Below are 26,201 nucleotides of genomic sequence, written 5' to 3' on the forward strand. Positions count from 1 at the left end.
AATTGGAGTTAAAGAGATGGGGTGCCTAATGGGTTGGGGGTTCGGATGGGTTATTGATGGATAGTGATCACCTGCTTGAAGTGCAACACAAGGAAGTGCCGCCCCAAAGCCTCTCCACCCGCTCCCCGCAGGCAGGTGGCACCCGGGGTGTGACAGTAGAGTCCAGACACCCACCCCAGCCCCGCAGATCCTCAGAGAGAACCCCGTTGGGTTTCAGGGCGGTGCCCGCGGCTATTCAGCCCTGTCCCCTGAAGCAGTGGACCCGGGCGGGGCGGGTGGCCGGAGCTCCGCCCTCCTCTGACCCAGGCGCTTCAGTTCTTAACCCGCGCGCGAGGGTGCCGCGGCCACTGAGCTCTGCGGAGCGAGCGAGTGGTCAGCAGTGAGCCGGAGGTGCGCGTGTCCCGTCCCAAGGCCGACGCCAGCTCGCAGGCATGGCCCCGGCAGCGGCTTCGGGTGGCAGCTCCCTGCCCAGTGGCTTCTCGGTCTTCGTCACCTTCCCTGACTTGCTCTTCATCTTTGAGTTTGTGAGTGGTAGCGCACCCTGCGCTGGGAAAGGGATGGGGTGGATTATGCTGCTTCCTCCCTCGAGGGCTCGGCACTGCTGTCCCCGGCTACACTAGCAGCACCGAGGGGGTCAAACCAGTTCCTTTCTCAAATAGCGGATCGGATCGATCTACAGGCAGGTGCAAAGAAACTTCTTCCCTGAGCTCTGGTCCTATGAGAGTGCAGCTTCCTTACAAGGTGCCCGGCTTTTTCCACCCAGAGTCTAAGTAAACAAAGGTAACCAAAGACTCCCTCCGTGCGCTAGACAGAGAGATTTGGGACAGACAGACTCTTTCAGCCTTTTGAAGTTTTTGGGAAAGAGTTTGTTTCTGTGGCTAACTTCATCAAGGAGTAAGAAAAACAGTGGCCGGCATTTGCCTGGCTGCAGTCCGTGTGCCCTGTGTGAGGGCTGGGAGGAGAGAGGCGAATTCTGTCGCTTCCCTTGACTGACCTTGAGCTGACTCGGCACCTGGGCTGGGTTCTCCTAGCTTCACATTCTAGAACCGCCCCAGTAGTTTGGAGAAAGTTTCCTAGTGTGGACTTCTGGTTTACGAGGCTTCAGACCTTCTTTGGTTTCAAGTCTCCAGGGGCTTCTAGCTCTTGCCTGGGCAGGAGGGTGTTTGTTTATTCTGTGGGTGTGAAGATAGCATCTCCCGTGCTCCCACCACCACACGGAATCCTTTGTGTGGAACACTGACTTGGAAAAGAAAATGTAGGTGATTTTAACAACGGGATCCCGGCTTCTAACAGCATGATTGGGAAGGGAGGATGTGGCTGCCAAAGACATTATAGTAGGTTCCCTCAACCAGGGGTGTCACTGAATTGAGATGAGTGTTGAGTTGAATCCAAACCTGGGTGTTTCTGTGGTAACTTCACACCCCAGGCGTAAACCAAGTCCAAGGCTGTGCAGTAACCACAACACCGAGCCAAGCTCCACAACTTACAAATAGGAAGGAACACCTACTTAGGCCCAAGGTCATCCAGGTCTTTGGCAAGCCCTCCAGCTTCCTTGAGTTCCTCCTATGTTCAGGGTTGCCAGACAAGCCCTGGAACTAGGCCAGCTGAATGTATTTGACACAGGCACCTGGTCTTAGGGAAAGAGCCCCCTGGGTGGCCTGGGAGTGCCTGTCTGGTCTGTCGTCTCTTAGCCTATGTTTGCCCAGTATTGGGACCTGGGAATAAATAATGGATCACTCTTCGGAATTTTACCAAGAGGAACCCACAGAGACCTGACAAGAGAGTGTGCCTCAATCTGAGAGGTGATGGGGCAGGGAGGGTTTTAAGCAAAAATATCGTAGCCTTTAGTAACTGCTGTTGGAGAACGGCATGCCAGGAATCGTTAGGGAACACGGCAGTGGGGCTTTATCGTTCTTTGCAGACTCCGGTTGTAGCCTCCTCCTCCTCCTCCTCCTCCTCCTCCTCCTCCTCCTCCTCCTCCTCCTCCTCCTCCTCCTTCCTCTCTCTCTCTCTCTCTCTCTCTCTCTCTCTCTCTCTCTCCCTCTCTCTCTCTCTCTCTCTCTCTCTCTCTCTCTCTCTCTCTCTCACACACACATACACACACATGCACACGCACACAGGGGAGGGCGCTTTGGTGGTGGCAGGTCCACAAGAGCACACTCCGCTTGTTAATTACTCAGTATAACAGAAAGACTGGTTCTGAGGGTAGCAGCAGCCCAGCCAGGCAGGACAAGCAAATCCACAGAGAGGACGGGAGGACCCAACATCCTTGTAAAGAGAGTGGTGGGCGTGGAATACCTCAGCACTGCTTGTTTGGTGAAAATGCACCCCCACTGGTGTGTGCTCCGTTCCTCTGTGTGGCAGCAGGGATTGCCAGAGATCCCTTGACCAGAGACCTCCCCTTTCGCTTGTTCAGAAAGTGTGTCTTCCGTCTCAGCCATCGCTCTGTGTCTGTCCACCTTCCCACGCCTGTCACTGTCTTGAGAAACCTCCGGTGTCTCACTTGCCATCTTCTTTGAGTCTTTCTTCCTCTATAGATGAGGGCTGGGGTGCCCTGGGAGAGAAGGAAGACAGCAGACACCGTCCCTTACGTGCTCCCAAGCACAGACCGTACACATGAAGCCATGTGTCTTGATGGAGGTCTGGAAAACTAAAAGGCTGGGAGAGGCCCTGACCATGTCAGGGGTGTTTTCTTCAACTGTGGGATACCCTAAGTCAACACCCACACACGATGATAAAAAAAATGGGCAATGGCTTGGACCGACATTTCTCCATACTGTGACTCCGTGTACATAAAGTACCCACAGACCGGAAAACCATGGAGACCGAATGCAGACTGGTGATTTGTCCGAGACTAAAGGGAACAGGGACTGGAGAGCAATTAATTGCTCAGTGGGTGTGGGGTTTCCTTTCCGGGTGGTGAAATGTTTTTAATTAGATAGAGGTGGTGGTTGTAGAACACCATGAATATACAGAACGCCACTGACCTCATCAGTTTTAGATGTTTGTGATACATGATTTTCATTTCTCTCTCTCTCTTTCTTTCTTTCTTTCTTTCTTTCTTTCTTTCTTTCTTTCTTTCCTTCTTTCTTTCTTTTTGATTCCATACAGTCTTGACTGTGACTGTTCTGCAATTCTCTCTGTTGATCAGGTTGGCCTCAAAATTCATAGAGATCCCTGCCCCTGCCTCCCGAGTTCTGGGATTACAGGTGTGCACCACCACCACCACCCAGCTTACCTCAATTTTTAAAAAGCAAAGACATTAGGGAAATTTCAAATCGAATAGAAAGGTGTACATAACACTTTATCAAGCATCCGTATAATGACTGCCCATCTTTCTCGGTTCTTTTCTCTCACTCGCTTCTTGGTTTTAAGGCTCCACAACATCTGCTATGTTGTCTCTCCGACCCTTGTGCTCTCTCCGTTCTCCATCCTCAGGAAAAGCCGAGGCTGAAAATGTTCATCATTCCAGCGGTCTTCAGACTCCATTGTGTGTATGACTATAAGCACAGTGCTATTTTATGGTTTTACACTTGTGACAATCGTATCACACTGGGCGTGCCCTTCTGCAGCTCCCAGCATGCTTTGAGATTTATACCTGTTGCTGTTTTTCTTTAATCCATTCTTCCATTGTTGGATATTCTGGCTGTTTCCAGTTTGTTACTTTTAGCTGCTGCGGATGACATTGGCAGGAACGTACTTGTAACTCTTGCTGGAAATTTCTCCCCGAATGCGTGGGAATTTTGCTGAAGGGTCACGGGGCATGAACGTCTCCGTTTCTCATTTGTCACCACCATGCTGTCCCAGAGGGTCATTCTAATTGACACACCCCACCAGTAGATTTCCCAGGAAACTCATCAGACACTGACACCCACTCAGCTGTCTTCCAGGATCCTGCCACACTAAGAGGACCCCTGCATTGTGTACACAAGATTCAGGCGAAGCCTGGACCCCCTCTACTCTCACCAAGGGTGAAAGTCTCCATTGTTCCCCGTCCTTGTCACTCTTGGTAGCATCGGCCTTTGTGGCCTTCTGCTCATCCTGTGGGTGTAAAATGCCTGATTATTCTTCAGTTCTGAAGCTCGAGCAGATGGTGACGCGGGGTTCGGTTTCCCATGCCTGAACTCTCAATAGCCTGGGAGACGCAGATGTTCAGGGCCTATGGGCTGGAGATGCCCCACTGCCCAGACAAGAGAGGACAGAAAAGGATTGTGACTTACAGTAGGGCTGGCATCCTTACACTGCCTCAGTGCCCCTACCCTAGAACCCCTGGTCTCTGTAAGATCCTCCAGGGTAGTAAAAAGCAGGTCCAGTTCAGCAGGGGATCACATCTTTCTGGGAATCCCTAGAGCACAGGCAGTGAGGAGAGAGATGCAACCCCATCTAGGCCCAGGGGTGAAGTGTCCAATAATCCTCCCTTCAACTCCTCAACCTAGGACATAGCTTCTTGGTCCCATCTGCAGAAAAGTCTCTGCCCAGTAAGGGACTTTTCCTTTTGTAGCCCATAATATCTCCTCTTCTTCTTCTTCTTCTTCTTCTTCTTCTTCTTCTTCTTCTTCTTCTTCTTCTTCTTCTTCTTCTTCTTCTTCTTCTTCTTCTTCTTCTTCTTCTCTCCCCCCTCCCTCCCTCCCTCCCTCCCTCTTTCTTCCTCCTCCCTTTCCCTCTTCCTCCTGGTCTTCTCCCTCCTCCTCCCCTCCCTTCTAAGTCAGATGCATCATGACACTCAGGCCACCATTCCTGAGGGGAAAAACGTCAACACAAATGTTTTCAATTCTTAGACGTACCAGGCCTCACAGTGGCAATTTCTTCCACAAAGTGCTGGGAGAGAACCCCACCACTGCTGCCCTTACAAAACTGTGACAGACATGCCAGAAATACCATCAGCACCCCATAATCCCCTCACCAAGTGATAGGTTGACATCATGAATGGCTGTAAGTTGATGGACAAACTTCCAAAGAAGAGCATGCTCAGAGCCTGGTGTGACGATTCATTCATACCTGTGATCTTATCAGTCGGGACATGAATTAGGAGCCAGTCTGGGCTACAGAGTAATACTATGTCTTTTTTTAAAAGGGTACTAGGAGTTCCAGCGGTGGCTGTTTATAACCCTGTGCACCTCAGAAGTGTGGAGAAGGAAGCAGGGTCAGTCCCTGATGACAATCGGTACTTGGAGGGTGCAGGGGTGGAGGCAGGATGAGGAGCTACCTGGAACTGGTTTTCCGTATTGACTCCTTCACTGAACTAAACCTGTTAATTATTAAAATGATGGCTTTTCTGCGTCTCAGGGAAAAAAGGGAACTTTTTATTGTCTGAAAGTGACTAGGCAGGTCGTAGTTTTTCACATGGGTGAGAAAGAGCCAGCCCAACACAGAGCTGTGACGGGATAATAAGCAGTTTTCTAACTGCATCAGGAAGACAGCCTGCCAGAGCACAGAGGATGTAGGATCACAGACACTGAATCTGCAGGTCCAGTTAGAAACTGAGCCTCAGAGAGGGAGCCTCTTGCCCAGGTCGCCAGGTCCACAGGGCTCTGGGGACATTTCCCACATTCTCTCAGGAGAACGGTTGTCTTACACCTAAGGTGTTCAGGAGTAGATAGTTCTGCCCACTTGGCAGCTCTGGGAAGGCTTGGGTCCCCTCGTCCCCATCAGGGACTGAAGAGATAGCTCAGACACTGGGTAGCTGGTGGCCACACACCCCCCCCCCACTACACAGAAATATACTCTGTGGGTTCTTAGTCCCTATGTCCAAGAATAATAAACCCTACACAGACTGCTGATTCAGTGGGTGTGGCCATATGTAATCTGGCTCAGTCACCCTTCAAGACCTTCTTATGGGTGGATAGAATAATGGACATTTGTCAGTGAGTGGCAGGGTGGGGTTCTCGGTGTCTTGAGGTTCTCAGAGGTTCATGGCATGGACACTCTCCACAAACAATTCCCCGATGTCCCTAGGGAGTGGAACTAGCTGTACTTGACCAGCACCTAACAAAGGAGCTAGGGCTGCTTCAGACTGTGTAGTGGTGTTTGCACTGGTCATGGGGGTCCTCTCTGAGCTGTTGAGAGGGGAGCACTTCCAAATTCTGCCCCCAGCATTCAACTCCCCTCCTTTCTTTTAAAGACCCAATTATGGAGGTCTAGGGAGAGATGTTCTTGGCTGTGAGAAGTGACTTTTCCAGTTTTTCAAGGGCCAGTGGCCTGCTTTGATCAGGAGTCCGTAACTAGGAGCCGGGCGGGGTCATCAAGCTGGGCCATCAGGAGGGAGGCACAGTTTGTAAACCTTGTCTTGGGGCAAAGACACCTTCCCTGCCTGAGAGCCTCCACAAAATGAAATGCCAGTTGGGGAGAGAAAGGTCTGCTCTCAGCTGGCTGTTTGGACCTGTCCCTGCTGGACGAGCAGAGAGAGCCTGGTGCTGCTCACCGGAGAATGCCCACACTTTGCTTTGGCAGCAGGACTCATCATTGAGAGAAAGGGCTGGGATGGGCACCGGCCAGGGGCCAGGGTCCTGAGATAGACAGAGCCAGAGGTTGACTCTTGGTCAATTAAACACTTTCTGGCAGGAGTCTGTGGTTAAGATTGCCCCAGCACAGCCACGGATCACATTATCTGTCCCTGGGTCTGTCATGATCTGAGACCTGCTATCACCAATCTAGGGGAGGTGCTGGTAGACTACCCCAGTAGCTGTCTCTTATGGGGTCAGTGATTTCGAAGTCAGTGGCAAAGGCACCCTCATTCCTGACGCAAAGCACCATGGGGGCATGTGTCCAACCCCTTCCCATGGGTTTAGATTAATCCCAAGAGTGAGGAGCATATAGCATGTCCCTGACAGTCTCGAAACTATAAAGCTTGGGTTCTTTTGCATGCTGGTCTTTCTGCATGCTGGTAGGCGGGCTTGGTTCCCCGTTAGCTTCTGGCTGGGCTCCAGCACTGGCATTTCCCAGGGTCATTAATCCATCCCCACCTCATGGCCTCAGGCCCTGTGTGATTACTACCTCACAAGTGGGCAGTTTTCTACTCTTATCTGGACAAAACAACCCCAGAGTGGATCACAGGGACACGCCAAGGTCCTTGGGCCTGTGGAATGACAGGAAAGCCTTGTTATGAGTTGTGACAGATCAATACACTTGCACAGAGGAAAGGACCACAGCCAAGAGTAGGGCAGGAAGCAGGACAGATCCCTGGGAAAGTCTTGGCTCAACTTCCAAGGAGGCCCCCGAAGGCCAAGGCACAGGTTTCAGGGAGTGGGCACTTCAGAGAAGGGCCAAAGACGACATCTTCTACCCAACAGAGAGGACAGGGTGGATCAGGCTTGTGCCCATAAAAGAAGGCATGCTGTCCCTGGATGTTGGTCCTTCCTTTGTTCTACGCTCTTAAATATGGACCTTGTTATTCTTTTCTGGGTAGGAACAGGGTTATTGCCACCCATTGTCTCTGTGGCGGAAGGAGCAGGCATGAGTTGCCTCCCACGCCATCTCCTCTGCCACTCCCTTCCTGTCAAGAGCCTAACCCAGTTGACAGTCAATAAGGACCAAGTGACTACTCCCCTCTCCCTTGGTACTAATAGCCCCATGGCCACGTCCAAAGCCAATTCCAGCAACGGGGTTGATTTCATAGTAAATTTAGGGAGAATCTGGCTAAATACCAGGCTTACTTTTGCTGTTGTAATAAAGCACCCCAACCAGAAGGAACGTAGTGAAGAAAGGGGCGTCTTCCAGATTTCAATCCCAGTCGCGTTTCATCACTGTGGGAAACTCCAAGCAGGAACTTCAAATTCTCTTGTCCGCTTATATCCACAGCCAAGAGCAGAGAGCAACGGACGCACGCATACTCGCTTGCCTGCTTATGCTCAGACTCAAATACCCGCCGCCTAGGGTACGGTACTGCCCGTAGTGGGCTAGGTCTTCTCACGTAGGTTAACTTAGTTAAAACAACCCCCACAGACATGATCACAGGCCAACGCGATTCCCCCTTGACACTTTCTTCCCAGGTGACGCTGGGTTGTGTCAGGTTGGAAAAGCTAACCTTTTATTGCAGCATCCTTAGGCAAGTTTAATGTCGTCTAAAGGCCACAGCGTGTACTTCCACAAACTGAGACAGTCATGTCATCGCCAGGCTGTAAAATCTTATAGAACTACTCATGTGCATGCCTGTCGTTGACTGCATGTCACTGTGCACTGCAGAATGTATACACATACTTCTTAAAATAACATGATTTAATTAAAACTATATAGCTATTTGGAACAGTTAGTGCTAACTGGCTAATAATTCAACCCCTGCTCTGAGATCAGCTGGTTGCCCTGTGCCCATAGAGGACAGCCGTGGAGGGGTCTAGCCAACCTTCACCATCTTCTCTGTTTTAAGACCTGGCAGGGTGGGACGACGCTTGAGGATGGGTGGGGCTGTGAAGGACACTGATGGACATCCCAGTTGCCCTGTCCTGCATGGGTGCTTTCAGTGGCTCCTTTTCCATCAGGATTCAACAGCGAAGCAGCAACTCCCTCCAGCCTGCTTGATGGGGCAGCTAAGGGGAAGTGGGTGTGGTGGCAGGCAACACCCTCCTTCCCTTTGTCCTGGAGACTGGGTGCTGGCCCAGCTGCTCTTGGCACCGCTAAGTCAGCCTTTGCCAGATCGGGTGGGGAGAGCTTCTTTGGGGATACTAGGCATGATAGGAATTGCTGTATCACCCTCCAGGCATAGAAACCAATTACCAGTGGGAATGGGATTAACCCTTTCCAAGTGCGTGACAGTATACAGACTGTGTGGAAGGGCGTAGGTACAGGGAAGGGCACTCGGAAGTGTGCCCTCACATCCCTAAACTTCGGTCCTGTTCTGCAGGGGTGTGGGAGACAAGATGTGCATAAGACTAGGAAGCCAGTTCTTGGGTGTTAGGTCTTCTGAAACCAGCCCCAGTGTTCAATGGGACGGGGGTGTGAAAATGTTCCCCTCTCAGGAGCGGCCCTTGGGTCTTACCTGTCTCCCTCACCTGGAAGCCCGCCCTAATAGCACACTTTCCTGGCATCAGCTCACGTTCTGCAGGCCTCTGTTTGTGGCTTGTCTGGAGACTGTGCTCAAAGCCTGGGCACTCCACAAAACTTTCTGGAAGTAGGGTTTGCTCTCAGCATGGCTGGTGGAAAGGAGTCTGTGGCTCCTCCTACCGGCTAACATTTACAGATCACAAGACCATCTTGACTTTGTAAGGGCAGGTGAAAGGAGAAGATGATGGTGGCCCCCAAGTTCCAAGAGTGCCCCCAGGAAGTGTGCTGGGATTCCAATGGGTGTTTGTGTGCTCACTGAGTTACTAACCTACTTGATGGCCGTCAACACCTTTTGTTTTCGGTGTTAAAGTCGCTCCTTTCTGGTCTAGTGTTCCCACGGATTTTGCCATTTACAGGTGGCTTGTCTGGTACTTTTTACAGAAACTCTTTGCTTCTGTTTATCTCTTTGGGCACACCCAGTGGGTATAGGTGTGGTACAAAATTTTCCATCCAAATGAGACCGACCATGCATGTGGAATTCGCCTGCACTGGCCAGCCAGAGGGGAACTTCCATTCATTCAGGGATTGGCAGCTCAGCCCTGGCTGGGGAGGAGGCTGTGAGTTAAATAAGCCACATCTCCCTTTGCAGGTAGAATGGGACAGAGGCCCTACCCTGGCACTGGAGTGTGGAGGGACCGCAGACCAGGAAGGGACTTTTCCCACCCTCCACCCACCCTGCTGATATCATCTGAGGTCCTGAATTCAGCCAGTCAGACCCTTCAGAGGAGGTGTCACTCACTGTCTAACTTCCTAAGGAGGGCCAATGGCACAATGAATCTGCTGGTGAAGGGGCCAAAAGAAAAGCCACGAGGATAGGTAAACTGAGGCAGGCCTTTCTCCTAACACACCCAGTGCTCTCCCTAACAGACCCAGATGCCAGATTCCCAATAAACCCAATACCCCACACAGGGACCCTTCTGATCCCTCCTCTGCACCCTGCCCCAGGGGAGGGAGCAGTATAGGGCTGCTGTGCAAAGTACTGGCCTCTCCCTTCCTGTGCAAAGCCTTTGAGGCTTCCCTGTAATCACCTCCTGCTCTCACCAGCTGCCTGAGTCTGCACTGGAAGATGTGGAGCTGTTCTCATGGGAGACAGGGCTGCATGAGTGAGCAATGGGGACAGCGAAGGAAGGCCACCTTCTGACTCATTAGGAGCTGAGTTTCTTCTGACCCAGGAGGTGGAGCTGCCATTAACTTGGAGAACTTTCCTGGTTTTGCTTCTACTCTCTCGGCCTCACCTCTCAGAACAAGAAAGGGGTCTGCGGCTTCATCCAAACTTACTTTTCAAAGGCAAAGCCAAGGAATCCCGGGAAGGCTGCAGTGTTCAGTGGCCAAAGTCATTGCCCTGACCCCTATCCCTCTCTCCAATTCATTCTCCCAATACCTGATCTTCTGTGTCCTCTTGACCATCTAGCCCTGTGGTGCCATCTCTCTCTCTCTCTCCTTGGAGGTAGCTCATCCCTAACCTGCTTCTCTACATAAGAACACATGCTATGCAACTGTGGGCACACAAACACACATACATGAACTTATATGGACATATGTAAGTCATAGATACACTTCTATACTTGCATATGCACACAGAGGACAAGAATGTCTCCTGTCCTCTGACTTACAGAATGATTCTTTTAGCCAGTTAGTTTATTCCTAGATAGGAAAGCCTTCTGGAGCACACAGCAATTACACTGTTCAAGTCATCACCATAAATAAAATCCTGATGTGTTGGTTAAGGTTACTATTGCTGTGATGAAATGCCATAGAAAGGTTTGTTTGGCTTATATGTGCCAAGTCATAGTCCATTGAGGGAAGCCAAGACCGGGCAGGAGCCCAGAGACAGGAACTGATGTAGAGGCCATGGAGGAGTGCTGCTTACTGGCTTGCTCCCCATGGCTTATAGTACCCAAGACAACCAGTCCAGGCGTGTCCTCATGTACAAGGGGCTGGGCCTCCCCCATCAATCACTAATTTAAAAAAAATGCCCTATAGGCTTGCCTGCCTATAGCCAGATCTTAAGGAGGCATTGTTTCAGCTGGGGTTCCCTCCTGTCAGGTGACTCTAGCTTGTATCAAGTTGACATAAAACTTGCCAATACACCCAGTGTTGACATAACTCTTGGCTACTAAAGGAGCGCATGCACACGGCCAGCAGGAGTTGGGGCTGCCGTTCCTGGTGGCCGCAGGACAGTACTCATGGGTATGGAGCCTGGCAGCCCTCCCAGAAGCCTGGGGTGTGCCAACTGGCACCTCTCAGCTGATGAGGCAACTGGTTGATTTCTCCCAGGGAATACAGGGGAGCCTAGAGCTTGGTGCACAGCCTAAGTTCTGTGGCTCATTTCCTTTGCTTCCCAAGAAGTCAAAACACAAACTCATGGTCACGTTTACCCATAAGAGAGCTGTTAGGAGCCCTATGCCTGACTCAGGGGGGTTGCATGTGGGTGGCATACTCTTTGGTTCCTGTCTTGGCATGTTCCTCTGGCAGACTTTCTGCTGTGGTAACCCTGAGAGCATATAATAGTACTTCAGGGGAACAACCGGAGGATTTGAATAAATCCTCGGCATTGACCTTAGTCATCCAACCCCTGCAGTGGACGAACTGGGACCAAGAGCTCTTTCAGCTCCATAATGATAGAAACTCCAGATGAATCTCAAGAATGTTCTGGAGAATTCCACTCTCCTCTTACAAGTGAGCTCATTGTTAGAAAGACAGCTTCACATCTACATACCCACTATGTTTTCTTAGGCAGACACATTTTATACAACTTTCAGTTGGAGGGACACCATGGTATTTTTTTTAATGCTTATATGGTCACAAAAACAACAACAACAACAAAAAAAAAAAAAAAAAACAAGATCTCAAGAATCACAGACCAGCCTAAAACTACTACATAACTGAGGGTGACCTTGAGCTCCTGATCCTCCTCACAGCGCCACCGGGCCCATGATGTACTGGAGACGGAACCCAAGGCATCATACACTCTAGGCAAGCACTCTATCAGCTGAGCTACACTCCCAGTTCTTGAGGTGACTTCTGGCTCCAGTAAGCCCAGACTGTAATCCCAGCATGAAGCCAACCTGGTCTATATATCAAGACCGTGTCGCAAAACAAGACAAAACAAATCATAACTGATTAATTCGTTATCTCCAGCTCCCAACAAGTTTGCAAGTGAGCAGTTACACGCACTGAAATCACAACCTTCTGAATTTGTATGTGGTCGCAGATGAGACTGCTTTATTCCATGACAGGAGGTCCCTACTGATGCCGACTCTCTTCGGAGCTCCAGTTGTCACCATTTCATAGACAAAGGAACAGAAAGGCTAAGTAACTTAACCCAGGGGTAACTTACCAGATGACCCAACTGGTACGTGGCAGATCCAATCCAAACTCAGGAACTCTGACCTAAAATCTGTACCCTTGCCTCCTTTGGTCTGCTTCCCATAGGTGACTCATAAGACCGAGCAGGAAGCCAGCGAGATGGCATGAAGTCTAAAGTTCTTACCACCTAAGTCTAACCACTTAAGTTCAATCTCCAGAACCCATGATGAAAGAAGAGAACCAGCTCTTAAAAAGTTGTCCTTTGACCACTGAATGCACAATCACACACACACACACACACACACACACACACACACGCATATACACACACATGTAATAAAGAAAAATAAAACAGTGGGGATCTTCTTGGAGTTCAGATAAAAGCTCCCCAAGAGGCTATCTATCTCCTGAGGAGACCATTTTCACAAAGATCATTCAGTTGAGTAAACTATAGATATGAACCCGTTTTAAACCTTTGGAAGCATTTTGTTGCATTCTGAACATAATCCCTACAGCTCTTCTCAGCACCCAACACTAGGCAGTTCCCAGCCCAACATCCCCTTCCTACGCACAGCCCTCCACTCATAATCTGTGAAACTATGTCCTGGGGCTTAGAGGACATCCAGGGACGAGCTGGCCTCATGCACAAAGCAAAACAGGGACGGAAGCATGGAGACAGAAGAAGGAAGTTCCCAGTGATATTTTGCATCAAGAGACCAGACAGGACCAAGCGTAGAGTTCTTGTTGGCTCTGCTGGAAAGCCTGCAGGAACCTGGAAACAGGGCTGACTCCTCTTCTGCTCTCTCAGGAACATGCAGAATAATACCTGAAGCCTTGTGTTATGAAAATGTGTTTTCAGGCTTTGGCAAAGAGCTTGGGTCCTCTGTTTCCTGTCCTGCCATTCTGTGTCTCTCCAGTTGATTCTGTCCCTGGGCCTGCGCCTAGATGTTGTTTGGTTTTATAAAGGTGTCCCAGCTAATTTGATGGCTAGTCAGGGCTGAGGACCCTAGAGCATCAGTCCAGGTTCTACCTCCACTTTCCAGTTTGGAGTACTGGGACCCAGAGGGATTGGTTAATCCGGATAGCTCCCTGGTCAGCAATTTGGAGAGCCTTACTTGAGACCACTGTTGGCAGCTACTGTGTCTCTGCTATAATGGAATATAGAGGTGGTAATGGGGGAGCCTGGCTTTAACATGAGTAGACCTCAGGGCCACACCTCCACCGAGTTGTATTAATGGTTTTTTGTTTTGTTTTGTTTTTTTAACTAATCACCTCTGTGTGTCCAAAGACTGAAGACAAAAGACACCTAGAGTTTTCATTACGAAGGAAAATGCTTTTGAGCCCTCACCTACCCCCTTGCTCTTGACAAATATTTGGCCAGCGGGGTCCTGAAGTCAGGCCTGAGAGGAGTGCTCCCTGCCCAGGAGTGACTTATCTCTGGGTGCGGGTGCCCGTGCTTGCTCTCTCTGTTTGCCCTCTGTACGGCCTGAAGGTGGAGTGGGGTGTAAACAGGCTTGGGCCCCTGTGATTCATACTGAATATCAGGTCTCCATGGCTCACCCTTCCTCCAGCCCAGCTTCTGCCGTCCCTTCCTCTCACATGGTGCCCGGCCCCACCCTCTGGGGCTGAAAAGCATGGCAGCGTCCCTCCCTGTGGCATTCCCTGGCCTCCCACCAGAGCAGCACACCCTGGCCCCATGTCTGCCTTGACCAGCTAGGCCTACCTTTCCCTCTGAGGCACCTCTGAAGCCATCCTGCAGGCCAGCTACCTCACCTCCTCGGAGCCAGCTTTTAGCCTTCATTTAGGCCAGAAAGAGTAGCCTAAGTTATGTCCAGTTCAGATGCAGGTTGTTTTTCCCCCAAAATATTTGCATTGTAGTTTTTGAGACATTGTCACACTCCGTAGTTCAGTCTGGCTTCAAACTCCTAAGCCTTCCTCAGCTTCCGGAGTGCTGGGGCTACAGGTACCCACCACCATGCCTGGATTTTCCAAACATTTTTAAATCTGCAATTGGTCAAATCCATGGATGTGGAAGCCTTCACACGCCACAGCTGCTGCAGCTGTCAATGAGGAGTTTCTGCCCCCAACGCAGAAAGTCCCTGATGAAGCCAAGCTGCAGAGGCACTGTCTGGAAATACACTCTCCTTGGCTCTGTTCCTCTCATGTTCCCCTCATCCTCCTTATCTTCTCAAGGGGGCTGTGAGCCTTTCTGCCACCTCCTCATACTCCCTCTGACCCTACTCAGCTACCAGCACAGCACAGATTCCTCCCCACCCCCATCCTGGCTCCATCCCAGAACCATACAGCCCTGCATTCCATTCCCCAATCCCCACACTGTTAAACTTAAGCCAGGCAGTGAGGGGTACAGGGAAGACCTATTGCCAGACAGGAGGACAAGTGCCAGGGTTTATAAGGATGTCTTCAAAGTTACCTGCCCCCAATCTGAGGCGTAACACAAACAGGAGACTGATGGAAGGCTGGCCCTAGGTGTCTCATAAATCCTGATGGTGTTTAGTGAGCTCACAGATGCGCACCATCATCACCACAGCCATCATCACTCAGCCTAGGAGCCAGCGGCTCTCTGACTTTGACACCTCACAAGGGACAGGTGGGGACTGCGGTAGCACAGGTGTTTGCTAGGGTCCTCCAGGAAGCACAGTGTTCACCTTGAAATCATTATGCTAAGTATGAACATAGACGGCTAATGGTTATAGAGTTTTGAGTTTATGAAGTGATCTGAATTTGGCTTTGAGAATGTAGTTTGTATTTACAAATCTATTAAACATGAAGCGTGAGTCTTCAGTGCACAAATCATATCCTATATGAGTTACATCTCATTAACTGTGTGTGTGTGTGTTTGGGGGGGGGTTGTTGTTGGTTTTGTTTGTCTTTTGTTTTGTTTTTTCGAGACAAGGTTTCTCTGTGTAGTTCTAGCTGTATTAGAGCTCACTCTGTAGACCAGGCTGGCCTCTAACTCACAGACATCCGCCTGCCTCTGCCTCCCAAGTGCTGGGATTAAAGGTGAGCACCACCACCACCCAGCTCATTAACAATGTTTTAAGGAGAGCTGGACATGATTATTTGAATCTGAAATCCCAGCACTTCCAAGAGCAGTGATGGGACGGGATTGACATGGGTTGGAGGCCAGCTGAAGTTACTTACTCCAGGCTAGCCTGGGCTACATACAGTGAAAGACCCTGCCTCAAAAACTGAACAAAGAGAAAGGAAGGAAGGGAGGGAGGCAAACGGAGAGAACTTTCTCCCAGTACTGTGAAATGTAGTGGGAGGGGGCCACTCATTTGGCCAATTAGCTCTAACTTCTTATTGGCTAATTCTTATATCTGAATTTAACCCATTTCAAGGAATCTGTGCATCACCACGAGGTTGCGGCCTACCAGCAAAGTTTTAGCACATCTGTCTCACTGGTTCCATGACTTCTCTCTGATTCCACCCTTCTTTCTCCCAGCATTCAGCCTAGCTTTCCCTGCCTACCTAAGTCCTGCCTTGCTATAGGTCCAAAGCAATTTCTTTATTCATTAATGGTAAACACAGCACACAGAGGGGGCTCCCTCATCAGTGAAATCTACTACTGTTTACACCATTCAATGGGTTGGGGGAACACCTAATCTTGAAAAGTGTGGGTTTGCTGGATGACATACCCAGAGGCAGGTCCTGAGGTCTGTCAGGGGCTAGAGATTGGATTTGGGTATAGAATGGGTTTTGTTCACTAGACAATTGTGGACAAGGGTTCTGACTGGACCCCATGAATATCTCTCTCTCTCTCTCTCTCTCTCTCTCTCTCTCTCTCTCTCTCTCTCTCTCTCTCTCCAGCGCCAGCCTTGGAGACATCTTAGTGGTTACAGTCTCTTTTTTCTGTGGCTGGGGATTGAATCCAAGGCCTTGCAGCAGCTAGACAAGTGACCTCTAACACTAAGCTACATTTCCAACCCTTGATCTTTTGATACAGGTTTAGTTTAGGCTGGCCGAAAACTCACTGTTAGCCAGGGCTGGCCTTGTGCTTGCTAGTCTCCTCCCTCTCTCTCTCCAGCGCCAGCCTTGGAGACATCTGCTGTCTGTCACTCCCAGATGGTTGCTTACTGTTTTATAATATAAAAGATATTCTAATCGCAAAGTTGTTGAGAAGAATAGACACTCAGAAGAAAGGGTAGCCATTCTAATGCTAATACTAAATAATGTGAGTTCTTCCATTGGTGAGTTCCTCTGCTTTCCCGTGCCTCAGTTACCCCATTCCTCACCCATAGCTCTGTTACTGGAGTTATCCGAGTCACTATTTGTCAAGGTGCTTAAGACAATGCCCAGGTGTATTACAATGTTTATTAAACAAAAAGTGAAAATTGTACTTAAGAAACGAAACAAAGTAATCCAGAAGGCAATAGCAACGCTGAGATTGGAGCCCTAGCCTGCAGCTTTGGAAGATAAAAGAGATATTTTTGCCACCCTCTTTTGTCCCCTTTCTGGGTATCTGTAGCCCCAGTGTCCCTGCTCCAATACTCTCTGTCTCCTCCCTGCAGGTCTTTGGAGGCCTGGTGTGGATCCTGATCGCCTCCTCCCTGGTGCCCATTCCTTTGATCCAGGGCTGGGTGATGTTCGTGTCTGTATTCTGCTTCGTGGCCACTACTTCCCTGATGGTCATGTACGTATTTGGTACTCACAGCGGCGAGACTTCCTGGATCACACTGGTGAGTGATGGCCCAGGGAATTTGTGTCGGGGGAGGGAGGTGGTGCTGGACCCTCATCTCTGGAAGACTACTTTTCCAACCCTGAGTGAGGCTTCCCTGGAAACATTTTCCAGCAGAACCCAAAGCTGAGTTGGCCTGACCTCGGTTTAGACTCTTCCTAGCAGTAACCGCCTCCTGCACTGAGGAAGTCGGAAAAGAGGGCAGGATCCGCGTGTTTGCTGCAGATTCTCATGGGGGCACTCTTGTTTTTTATCTGCGCTTGCCTTTTCACACATAGCCGGCAGCCCATCCCCACCCACCCACAGGCACCTAATAGCTGTCAGCTACTCCCACCATCCAGGGGGCTGTCACCACCCTGGGGAGCAGAGTCCTAGAGCCTGGGCCTAAGCTGATGGCTCCCTAGTGACCAGACCATGCTTCTTGCCTGCCTCCCTGGCGACCACCACCTAACCACGCCTTCTAGACTACTCGGGTGCCAAGATAGCCTGTGTTCTCTCTTTTGTACTAAGTTCTGCTTTGAGGAGCTGGAAACAGGCCTCAGATAAATATAAGGGGGACTTGCTTGTTATTAATTAAAAGTGGGTTCAGGCCACTTGGCTAGATCTCTACTTCTCCACAGCCTTTCTACTTTAACTTTTGAAATCACTACAACCACACTGAACTTTGTTTTAGTTCCTTTTCGCTTTGAAATATTCCAGGAGCCAAGATAAATAACTAAGACCAACACAACAAAATGGGAACAGGGGAAATGGCCCAGCCTTCTCTTTCCCCAGACTGGACAAAGAGCCCACATGCAAGCCAGGACTTTAACCATGCGTGGTTGATCCTGGGGTCCAGAACCAGTTTCTACCTGTTACCCTGTATTTGTTATGTTTCTTGTTGCCATATCTCACAGTTTGTGGGTACAGTCATCTTGATGGGGAAGGGTTAGCTGCAGAAGTGAGGTGCTAATCACATTGGTCAGTAATCAGAGAGCAGGAGGGCGACTGCTTGTGCGTGGCCAGCCTTCTCTTCTGTATTCAGCCTGGGACCCCAGCCTATGGGATGGTACCGCTCGTATTCAGGGTGAGTCATCCACGCTCAGTTCAGCCTCTGTGGAAACACCCTCCAGAACACACCCGGAGGTGTCTCTTAGAGAAGATTCTAATCTTGTGTCAAGTTAATAATAAGAGTAACCAGCATACACCCCAGACTCCCTTGGTAGTACCTCAGGGTCAACAGCATCTTCTGCCACTAAAAGACTCACTGTGGGACCTGCCCAGGGAAAGGAAGCTCAGCGCAGTAGCCATCAAATCCTGAGAGAAGCTGGTGGACTTAGGGGCTATGGTGTGGTTCGAAGGGAGTTTGGAACAAAGACAAAAGTGGGGAATTCAAGGTCTATGCCTCCGTGTCTGGAGTGGAGCGTCTCTTTCCTCTCATCTCTGACACAGCCCTTCTCACCCTCAGGATGCAGCCTACCACTGTGTGGCGGCCCTGTTTTACCTCAGCGCCTCAGTTCTGGAAGCCCTGGCCACCATCACAATGTACGATGGTTTCACCTACAAGCAGTACCATGAAAACATCTCGGCAGTGGTAAGTTCCCTGCAACCCTGCGCCCGCAGTGCCCAAAACAAGCGGCTCTCCTTGCCTGCTGCAGATGCGCTAGGTGGAGGGTGACCCAGCCCACGCCTCTCTTGAATGAAGTCGAACCTGCCCCTCATTTGTGAATCAGAGGAGCCCCTACGAAGGGCAGGGACAGGCCACGACTCCCTTAGTTGTTTTCTCAGGGCTGCACGGCCCAAGGTTCAGTAGGCACAGGGGCTCCTGATAGACTGGCTGTGTATGGGCAGATATGATCGCATTTGACCCTCACAATAATCCTGGGGGACCAGTGTCGTTGTCACGCCCATCTCACAGAGGGAGAGCCAGCCTGGACTCTTTCCCAAGATTGGCAAGTGTCAAAGTCGGGGTCTTGGCCACCGTGCGTGCTTTCAGTACCAGTTTCAGGCTGTGAGTCTGGCCACTTGGGTCTTGTGACCTCCTTGAGTGTTGTCCACAGAGGCATAGAGTCAACACAAGGCACACTGAGGCCAGGGTGGGTTTCTTTTTCATTGACTAGATCCGTATAACAAGGAGTAAGAGATTGCATTGTTTTAGAAAGATGTTTTGTTTTGAGGAAGATGTTTTTCCGAGTGGTACCCTTGGAGGAATGTATTTGGTGCACTTACTCAGAGTCCTTAATATAAAACTTATTTCTAACTATGGGTGGCATTAAAAAATGAGTTAGAAATAGTGCTTCTCAGATCTCTAGAAACTGACTATGATTCGTGCAAACCCCAAAGTGGAATGAGCTAACACGATGCCTGAACCTGTCATTTGCTGGAAAATGGGAAGGAGGCTGAACGCAGTCTACAGGGATGTGTTAGAGAGCATGGTTCTTCCTGAATCTAGAGGGGGAGGGGGTTCTCAGAGCATCATTCTTAGAGGATACCATCCCACCCAAGAGAAACTGCACGCTCCCCTTAAGTGGCTTTCATGAACCTGGCCACCTCAAGGTCCCCGCCACTACCCTCTCTAGCTGTCCTACATCACGGAACTTTCCAACATGGAGTTTCTAAACAGCAGCGTAGCCAGACGACATTGTTCCTTCTTCCCTGAGGTTGGTGATCAATCCTCTCTGCCTGGGTCTATAATCATTGTTTCACCTGCCTGTCGGAGGAGCACCTCACCCCTTCCCAACCCACAAGCCTTCTGAGTTCACCGACATCAAAGCACTTGACAACAACTCCTCTAAAATTCTTCAGGGCAATAGTAGTGTGATGTAGACTAGATGTGGCAGGAGTTCGTCCATGATGAAAAAAACTAGGTGGGCTGAATTAAAATCCTGCCCACTGAACAAGTTGAAAGCTGCCTGTCTTTTGCACCTCACCTTCCCCACTTCTCTCTCTGACTTTAAAGCAGCATTCATCCAGACAAGTGCACAGGTTCAGGCAGGTGTATCAGTGAATTATTAGAAGATGAATCTTCCCATAACTAAGAAATAGGATTCATGGCGGCTGGAAAGAGGGCTCAGCAGTTGCGAAAGAGTACTGCTCTTACAGAGTTCCATCCTCAGCATGCACATCTAGTGTGTCACAGCTGCCTAGAACCTGGGGTCTGGAGGATCCAGCACTGGCTTCTGGCTCTCATGAGCACTCACTCACAAGCACATACCCACCTCCAGAAACACAGATAATTTATTTTTAATAAAATATTTTTTAAAGAGCTGGGATACAGGCCTTGAGATGTGTGTCACCGTAGACCATTTGTCTGGAATGTGCAAGGCCTTAGAGTCCATCTCCAGCACTACTAGTATGAGTGTGTGTGTGTGTGTGTGTGTGTGTGTGTGTGAGAGAGAGAGAGAGAGAGAGAGAGAGAGAGAGAGAGAGAGAGAGAGAGACTCACTGACCTTATCACCATCTCCTCTGTACTAGCCTATTTCCAGCACCCAGTTCAGTTTTGCCTGCCACTTGAAGTGGAATTGTGCAAGGTTCAGTCTTTTATGCCTGACTTCTCTCTCCCAAGCTCACGTATGTGAAAGTCACCATGGGGTTGGGTGTAGATGCAGAGTGCTTATTACATTATTGTGTCGTATTCCATGGTACACCTTTCACGACAAAGCATCCACTCCAAAGCAGATTCTGTCCCCATGTTTTCTTATTGGACATGATAGACATGCACATGCCTGGCCATTTTGTGCCAGCATCAAAACTCAGGATGTTCTCCTTGGTGGGTGCACTTGACTAGATGATAAGGTGTCATGGGAACCAGATTCAAAGTAGAGCTACTTCCGTTCACAGTATCCTCTGGATTGGTACCCGGGGAGGAGGCAGCATTCTTCCTCAGGAATTAACACCTGATCTTGGAGCCTCCCTCACACCAGCCAGCCTGCCTTGTGTCCCCTCTCTGGTCCTAATTAGGGCCCATTTAGGCTCAGCTTCTTCACTGGAGAACTCTCTGAGGTTGACAGAAGTGGACACAGGAGAACTAAAGATTTTCTTGACATAGATCTTACTATGGAGGGCAATCATGGGAGAAGTCCACAGAGAAGGGTTTCTGAAGGTCCAAATGTGTCACAGCACGTCCCGTACTCTAAATATCCACCGTGTGCCATTCCTTAATCTCATTTTCAGACCAAGTCTTCCCTCACTGCCCCTTCCAGAACTTGTGAAGTGCTTCTGCCAAGGGTTCTCCTTGGGCCTGATGTCCCACCTGAGGGGGACAGGTGACTTGGGTAGTTAGGAGTTCTCAGATAAGTTTGCAGATATTTGTCACTAGCTAACTCAGGTTATACATCGCCTCCGGCCAGTGAGGGTGGAGTGTCCACCCATGCTTGAGCGCCGGGGCTGCTGTTTATGAGCATTTCCAAGACTCACGGAAGCGTGGCCACCCTGAATGTTGGGCCTGAGCTGGAAACTTTTGACCCCTTCCCCAAGGTCACAAAACCAGGTGCAAATATTAGATTTGCAGGTAGGTGAGCCTTTAGGGAGGTCAGCCACCCAGAATATGGGAGCACACGGAACCCAGGTAGGCACAAGTCACAGGTGACAGTCCAAGGCCTATGTTCCCACTGCCAATGTGACAGGCTGAATCGCTTCAACAACTCCTCACATCTGCCACTTCCTGTTGATAGAAGCTAGGTGCCCCGCCCTGTCTTGCCATCACCACCAAGCACACGCACTCACAGACACATGCGCCTTGCTCTCCGCTTACCATGAAGCCCAGTTTCCTCAATTGTACCTGGGAAATGAAGAATTCAGGATTAAGATGAAGGGTTCGAAAGATGGAAAGATGCCCAGGAGTTAAGAGAAGCTGCTTGTGTAATTGTGAGGTCCAGAGTTCAGATCCCAGGACCTATATTCCAAGCTGGGTATCCTTCAAATGCTGCAAAACTCTGGCATTCAGTGGACCGCTAGCTCTCTGTAGCTGTCTGACAGCTGGCCTGAAAACTGCAATCTCCAGGTTCACAGAGAAACCCTGCCTCAAAGGCAAACAGTGGAGAATCTTACAGTGGAGAACACCTGACACCCTCCTATAGCCTACATATGTACCACGCACACATGTGCACACACACAAGACTCACACACAAACATACACAGTCACACACAAACACACATTTTTAATTAAAGATCTGCAATCCCAGCACTCAGGAGGCAGAGGCAGGCAGTTAGAGCCATGTGACAGCCCTCACAGCCCTAAGTCCCTCCATAGTTGTCTCCCCTCCCCCCCACGCCCCGCCACTGACCTCACACTAACGACCTTCCCTCTGTCCCTCTGGTTTCAGGTGTTTGCCTACGTGGTCACTCTGCTCTACGTGATCCATGCCGTGTTTTCCTTAATCAGATGGAAGTCTTCATAGGACAGCAGATTGGGAGCTGGAAACCCAGATGTCATTAACTGATCATCCCAACTCCCCCATTAACTTCCTAGAGCACAGACACCATGGTGGAGAAAAGAAAACAAGCCAAAAAAACAAACAAAACAAAAACAAAAGGAAGCCATGTTCTGTTTCTCTTGGGTGTCATGTTTACCTTCTGTCAAGGGTTTAGGGCTTGCTATGTTTAACCTCCAGCTGAGGGAGGAAGGAGCTGTCTTGCCAGGGCCCTTTCTGCCCTGGACAGGGCCAGTGGGTGGGAACTGGGAACCTTGATCTGAAGAAATGACGATTTTCCCCTTGACCCTTGGAGCATGTCTTAAGAATTGCCTCCTGGAATTTTCCACAGGCTCTGGAGAGCATTTGTCTCCGGCACATCTTAGGCTTTGTGCATAGTCTGAGTGTCGCAGGGATGGAAATTCTCTGTTGAGACCCAACAGAGGTCTCCAGATGCTCATGGTGGAAGATGAGACCCTTCGAAATACTCCATTAAACGCCTTTATATCTCATGCTTCAAGAGTACAGGGGCGACAGGGGTTGTTTTTCATTCTCTGGAATCAGGGACACCTTCCAGTCAACTTTTCCCCTACAGAATCCTTTGACTTCACCTGTGTCTCCAGGGACAGTTCAGATGTGCGTTCTGGGCCACTCTTCCCCAGCATGACTCGCTGAGGGTCACACAGTGTCTGCCAGGATAGTGGTTCCCTTGTAGGGAGATCCCAGGAGCTCCACCTTTTTCTTTGAAGACACGGTAGTCTGCTCAATTAGAATTTTCTCAAGCCCTGAGAAAACTAGCTATAGGCATTTCTTCCCTCTCTTTGTAAAGCCGGTCTAAAATGCTCCATCTGGGTATCTGTGGTCTCTTGATGTGTTCGGGCACGTCTTCAGACCACTCCCTGGGGGAGGAAAGGGACCAGACTGCAGAGTAAAGGGATAGATGATGACCATTGGTGGCTGCCATATTCCAGGTTTAGGACACTGGACCTAAAAGGAGGAAGTATTTATCATTAGGAAGGACAGGAAATATCTGGAAAGTCAGGTTCCCCACTAGGAGATCTCACCTTGACCCCATTGTGACAGTCTAGAGATGGAGCCCCAGATACAGGGCTCTCCTGCCAGTCTCCAGGAGAGCCAATATTCTAGCCTCAATCAGAAGGTATAACTAGCTAACGTCTTGTTCTCCAACAAAGTAGGAGATGAGAGCTACAATTAAATTGGATTTAGGAATTTTTCTACCTTGGTTGTGATGATGGAACCCAGGGCCTGTGCATGCTGGGTAAACACTCTACGGCTAAGTCACACCCTCCGCCTCAAATTGGGTCTTAATGGCACATCCAGGGGGACTTTTGTTATCCCAGCATCACTGGTACCCAAATCTGCCATTTGCCTACTTAACACAGCCAAAATGTCATAGTAAACCACAAGTAAAAGACTAGGTTGGGGATTTGTTTTTAAAATTTAAAATACAAACTAAGAGATGATATGAAGTTCATTGAAATGTTTAACAAAATCTGAAACTGTATTGACTGGAGAAGTCTTATATTTTCAGCAAAACTGTACTGTAACATTGTACTAACCAGCAGCTCAACATGAATGAGGATCACATTTTCACAGGAGGGTGGGAAGGAGAAAGGGAGGAACAAGGAAGGAGGAAGGGAGAGAGAAAGGGAGGGAAAAAGGAAGGAAGGGCAACTAAGATGGATTTCCCAAGAGTTTCTCAATGTTTCAGATTTTTAATCATTAAAAGAAACTTTCATACAATCGTTCTCTCTCTCTTTTTATTGGAAATTGTTGTAACCATAGAAACCTGGATTAAAGAACTTGAGGATGGTTCTAACATAATTCATGCTTTCTATCCTGGGTCTGTAAATCTTTGCAGTTTCTTTTCTTAATCTTTTATTTATTCTTTGACAGTTTCACACGTGTATACAATGTATCTTCATCACATCCACCCCCAACTCCTCCCTTCCACTTGGAACACATGCCCCACCCACCGTCATGCCCCTGCCCAGTTGATGCTGCCTGGTGGAATGCTGACTGATCTTGGTGGCTGGCTCTTGTTCAGATCATAGCTGCAGTGAGTTCGTGAGCGCTAAACCCATCCTCTGCCTCTAAGAGCTTTTCTGTCGTCTTCTGTTCCCTGAGCCTTGGGGTAGGGGTGTTGACAGAGATGTCCCATTTAGGGCTAAGCATTCAGCAGTCGCTTATTCTTGGCACTCCGACCAGCTGAGAGTTCCTGCATTGACATGACGCCTACTTCTGAAATTTACAAGTTTCTTTCCCATTGGAATCATAATGCCATGTTGGAACCCTGAAGTTATGGGGTGAGCATGTTTTTCACCTCCTCCAGATCACTCCCCCACCACTTACTCTAACCTGCTCTCTGCCTGCTCCTCCTCCCAGGGCCCAGGGTTTGCAGGTATGAGGGTCTGCTGAGAGCAACCATACCTCCTGGGCTCTGCCCTTTGGGGAATCCACCATACCCAAGAGGAGCAGTGTGAAGAAGCTACTGGGAAGAGCCAACCAGATGCTAGCTATACCAGACAGACAGCAGCCAAGCTCCTGTGTGTGGCTCCATTCTCTTTTCAAATGAAGGCTGTCTAGCCGACAAAGACTCACTACTACTACACGGCACACAACACATTTGTTCTGGGATCCTGGAGAAGAGGAAACCTCTTTTGAGGCAATACTTTGGTGTTATCCTAACCAACGGCAAGAAAACATTCTTGCTTGGCCTTAGGTCAGGTATTAAGAACACCTCAGTTCTCACCTGAATAGCCAGCCATCTTGCTGGTCATCTTTTGAACTATTACCTGGAGACAGGCAGCCCTGAAAGCACCTTTCATACATATACAGTCTCCTGCCACCCTCCTGGTAGCCACAGGTGATGGCCTCTATGTTATTCCATAGGTGAGGACACTGAGACCCACACAGTGGTGGCACAAGAATCTGTACCAGTCCTGCTGGTCCTGGGTCCCAGGCTTGACTCCTCTCCTAGGCCACAAAGACACCAAAGACCTGTCCCCCCCTTTTTTTTTTTTTTTTGGTTTTTCGAGACAGGCTTTCTCTGTGATACAGCCCTAGCTGTCCTGGAACTCGCTCTGTAAACCAAGTTGGCCTCGAACTCACAGAGATCTGCCTGCCTCTGCCTCCCAAGTGCTGGGATCAAAGGTGTGTGCCACCATCGCCCACACAAAGCCCTGTCCTTATGCAGGAAAGTGACAGTGAGATCTCATGGCCAGGATGGTGGTGAGCAGAAGACGGTAGTGAGGAATGAAGTTAGACGTTAGGGACAATACCAGATCACCAGTAGGTCCCAAAACAAGGGACATGAATGGACATAGGTCATGGACTCAACCAGCTCAAAAAAACTTGGTTACTGTGAGTTGCTACACCACTCCCATGCCAGCTTGGATGTCTCCAGGGTCCCGTAGATGCTGAAAGGAGATGAAGAACTGGGAATTCTTAAAGCAGAAACCCAGGGGCTGTGGCTGTAACTCAGTTGGTAGAGTGCTTGCCTAGCCTGCGTGGAGCCCTGAGCTCCTCACTTAATCAGCACCACGTAAACAATGGGTTGTGGCACACTCCTGCGAGCCTAGCACCAGAGACAGAGGCAGGACGGCAGAGGTTCATAGTTATCCTTGGTGACAGAGCGAGTTTAAGGCCAGCCTGGGATACTTGAGACCCTGTCTCTAAGGGAAAAAAGAAAAAAAAATGCTAATTGGATGAAGGACATGGATTTGTGCATAAAAGCTCTTGCTAAA

The 26,201-nt window shown here is 49.5% G+C and overlaps 1 protein-coding gene across 1 annotated transcript; it reads left to right on the forward strand.

Annotated features, from left to right (window-relative positions):
* Window positions 1-311: 311 nt before the first annotated feature.
* On the forward strand, window positions 312-22,931 carry Mal (mal, T cell differentiation protein). The gene is made up of 4 exons (XM_050134409.1): window positions 312-524; window positions 16,878-17,045; window positions 18,492-18,617; window positions 22,348-22,931. Exons 1-4 carry the CDS (start codon window positions 432-434, stop codon window positions 22,420-22,422), a joined length of 462 nt encoding a protein of 153 aa, XP_049990366.1. The 5' UTR covers window positions 312-431; the 3' UTR covers window positions 22,423-22,931.
* Window positions 22,932-26,201: the final 3,270 nt, after the last annotated feature.

Source organism: Alexandromys fortis, unplaced genomic scaffold (assembly GCF_014885135.2).
Source record: "Alexandromys fortis isolate MF-2015 unplaced genomic scaffold, M_Fortis_MF-2015_v1.1 scaffold_6, whole genome shotgun sequence".
NCBI classification, from domain to species: Eukaryota; Metazoa; Chordata; class Mammalia; order Rodentia; family Cricetidae; genus Alexandromys; species Alexandromys fortis.

Coding starts and splice junctions, on each gene's coding strand:
- Mal (XM_050134409.1), top strand. CDS start 432: ATGGCCCCGGCAGCGGCTTCGGGTGGCAGCTCCCTGCCCAGTGGCTTC. Junction 525..16,877: donor TGCTCTTCATCTTTGAGTTT/GTGAGTGGTAGC, acceptor TCCTCCCTGCAG/GTCTTTGGAGGCCTGGTGTG. Junction 18,618..22,347: donor ATGAAAACATCTCGGCAGTG/GTAAGTTCCCTG, acceptor CTCTGGTTTCAG/GTGTTTGCCTACGTGGTCAC.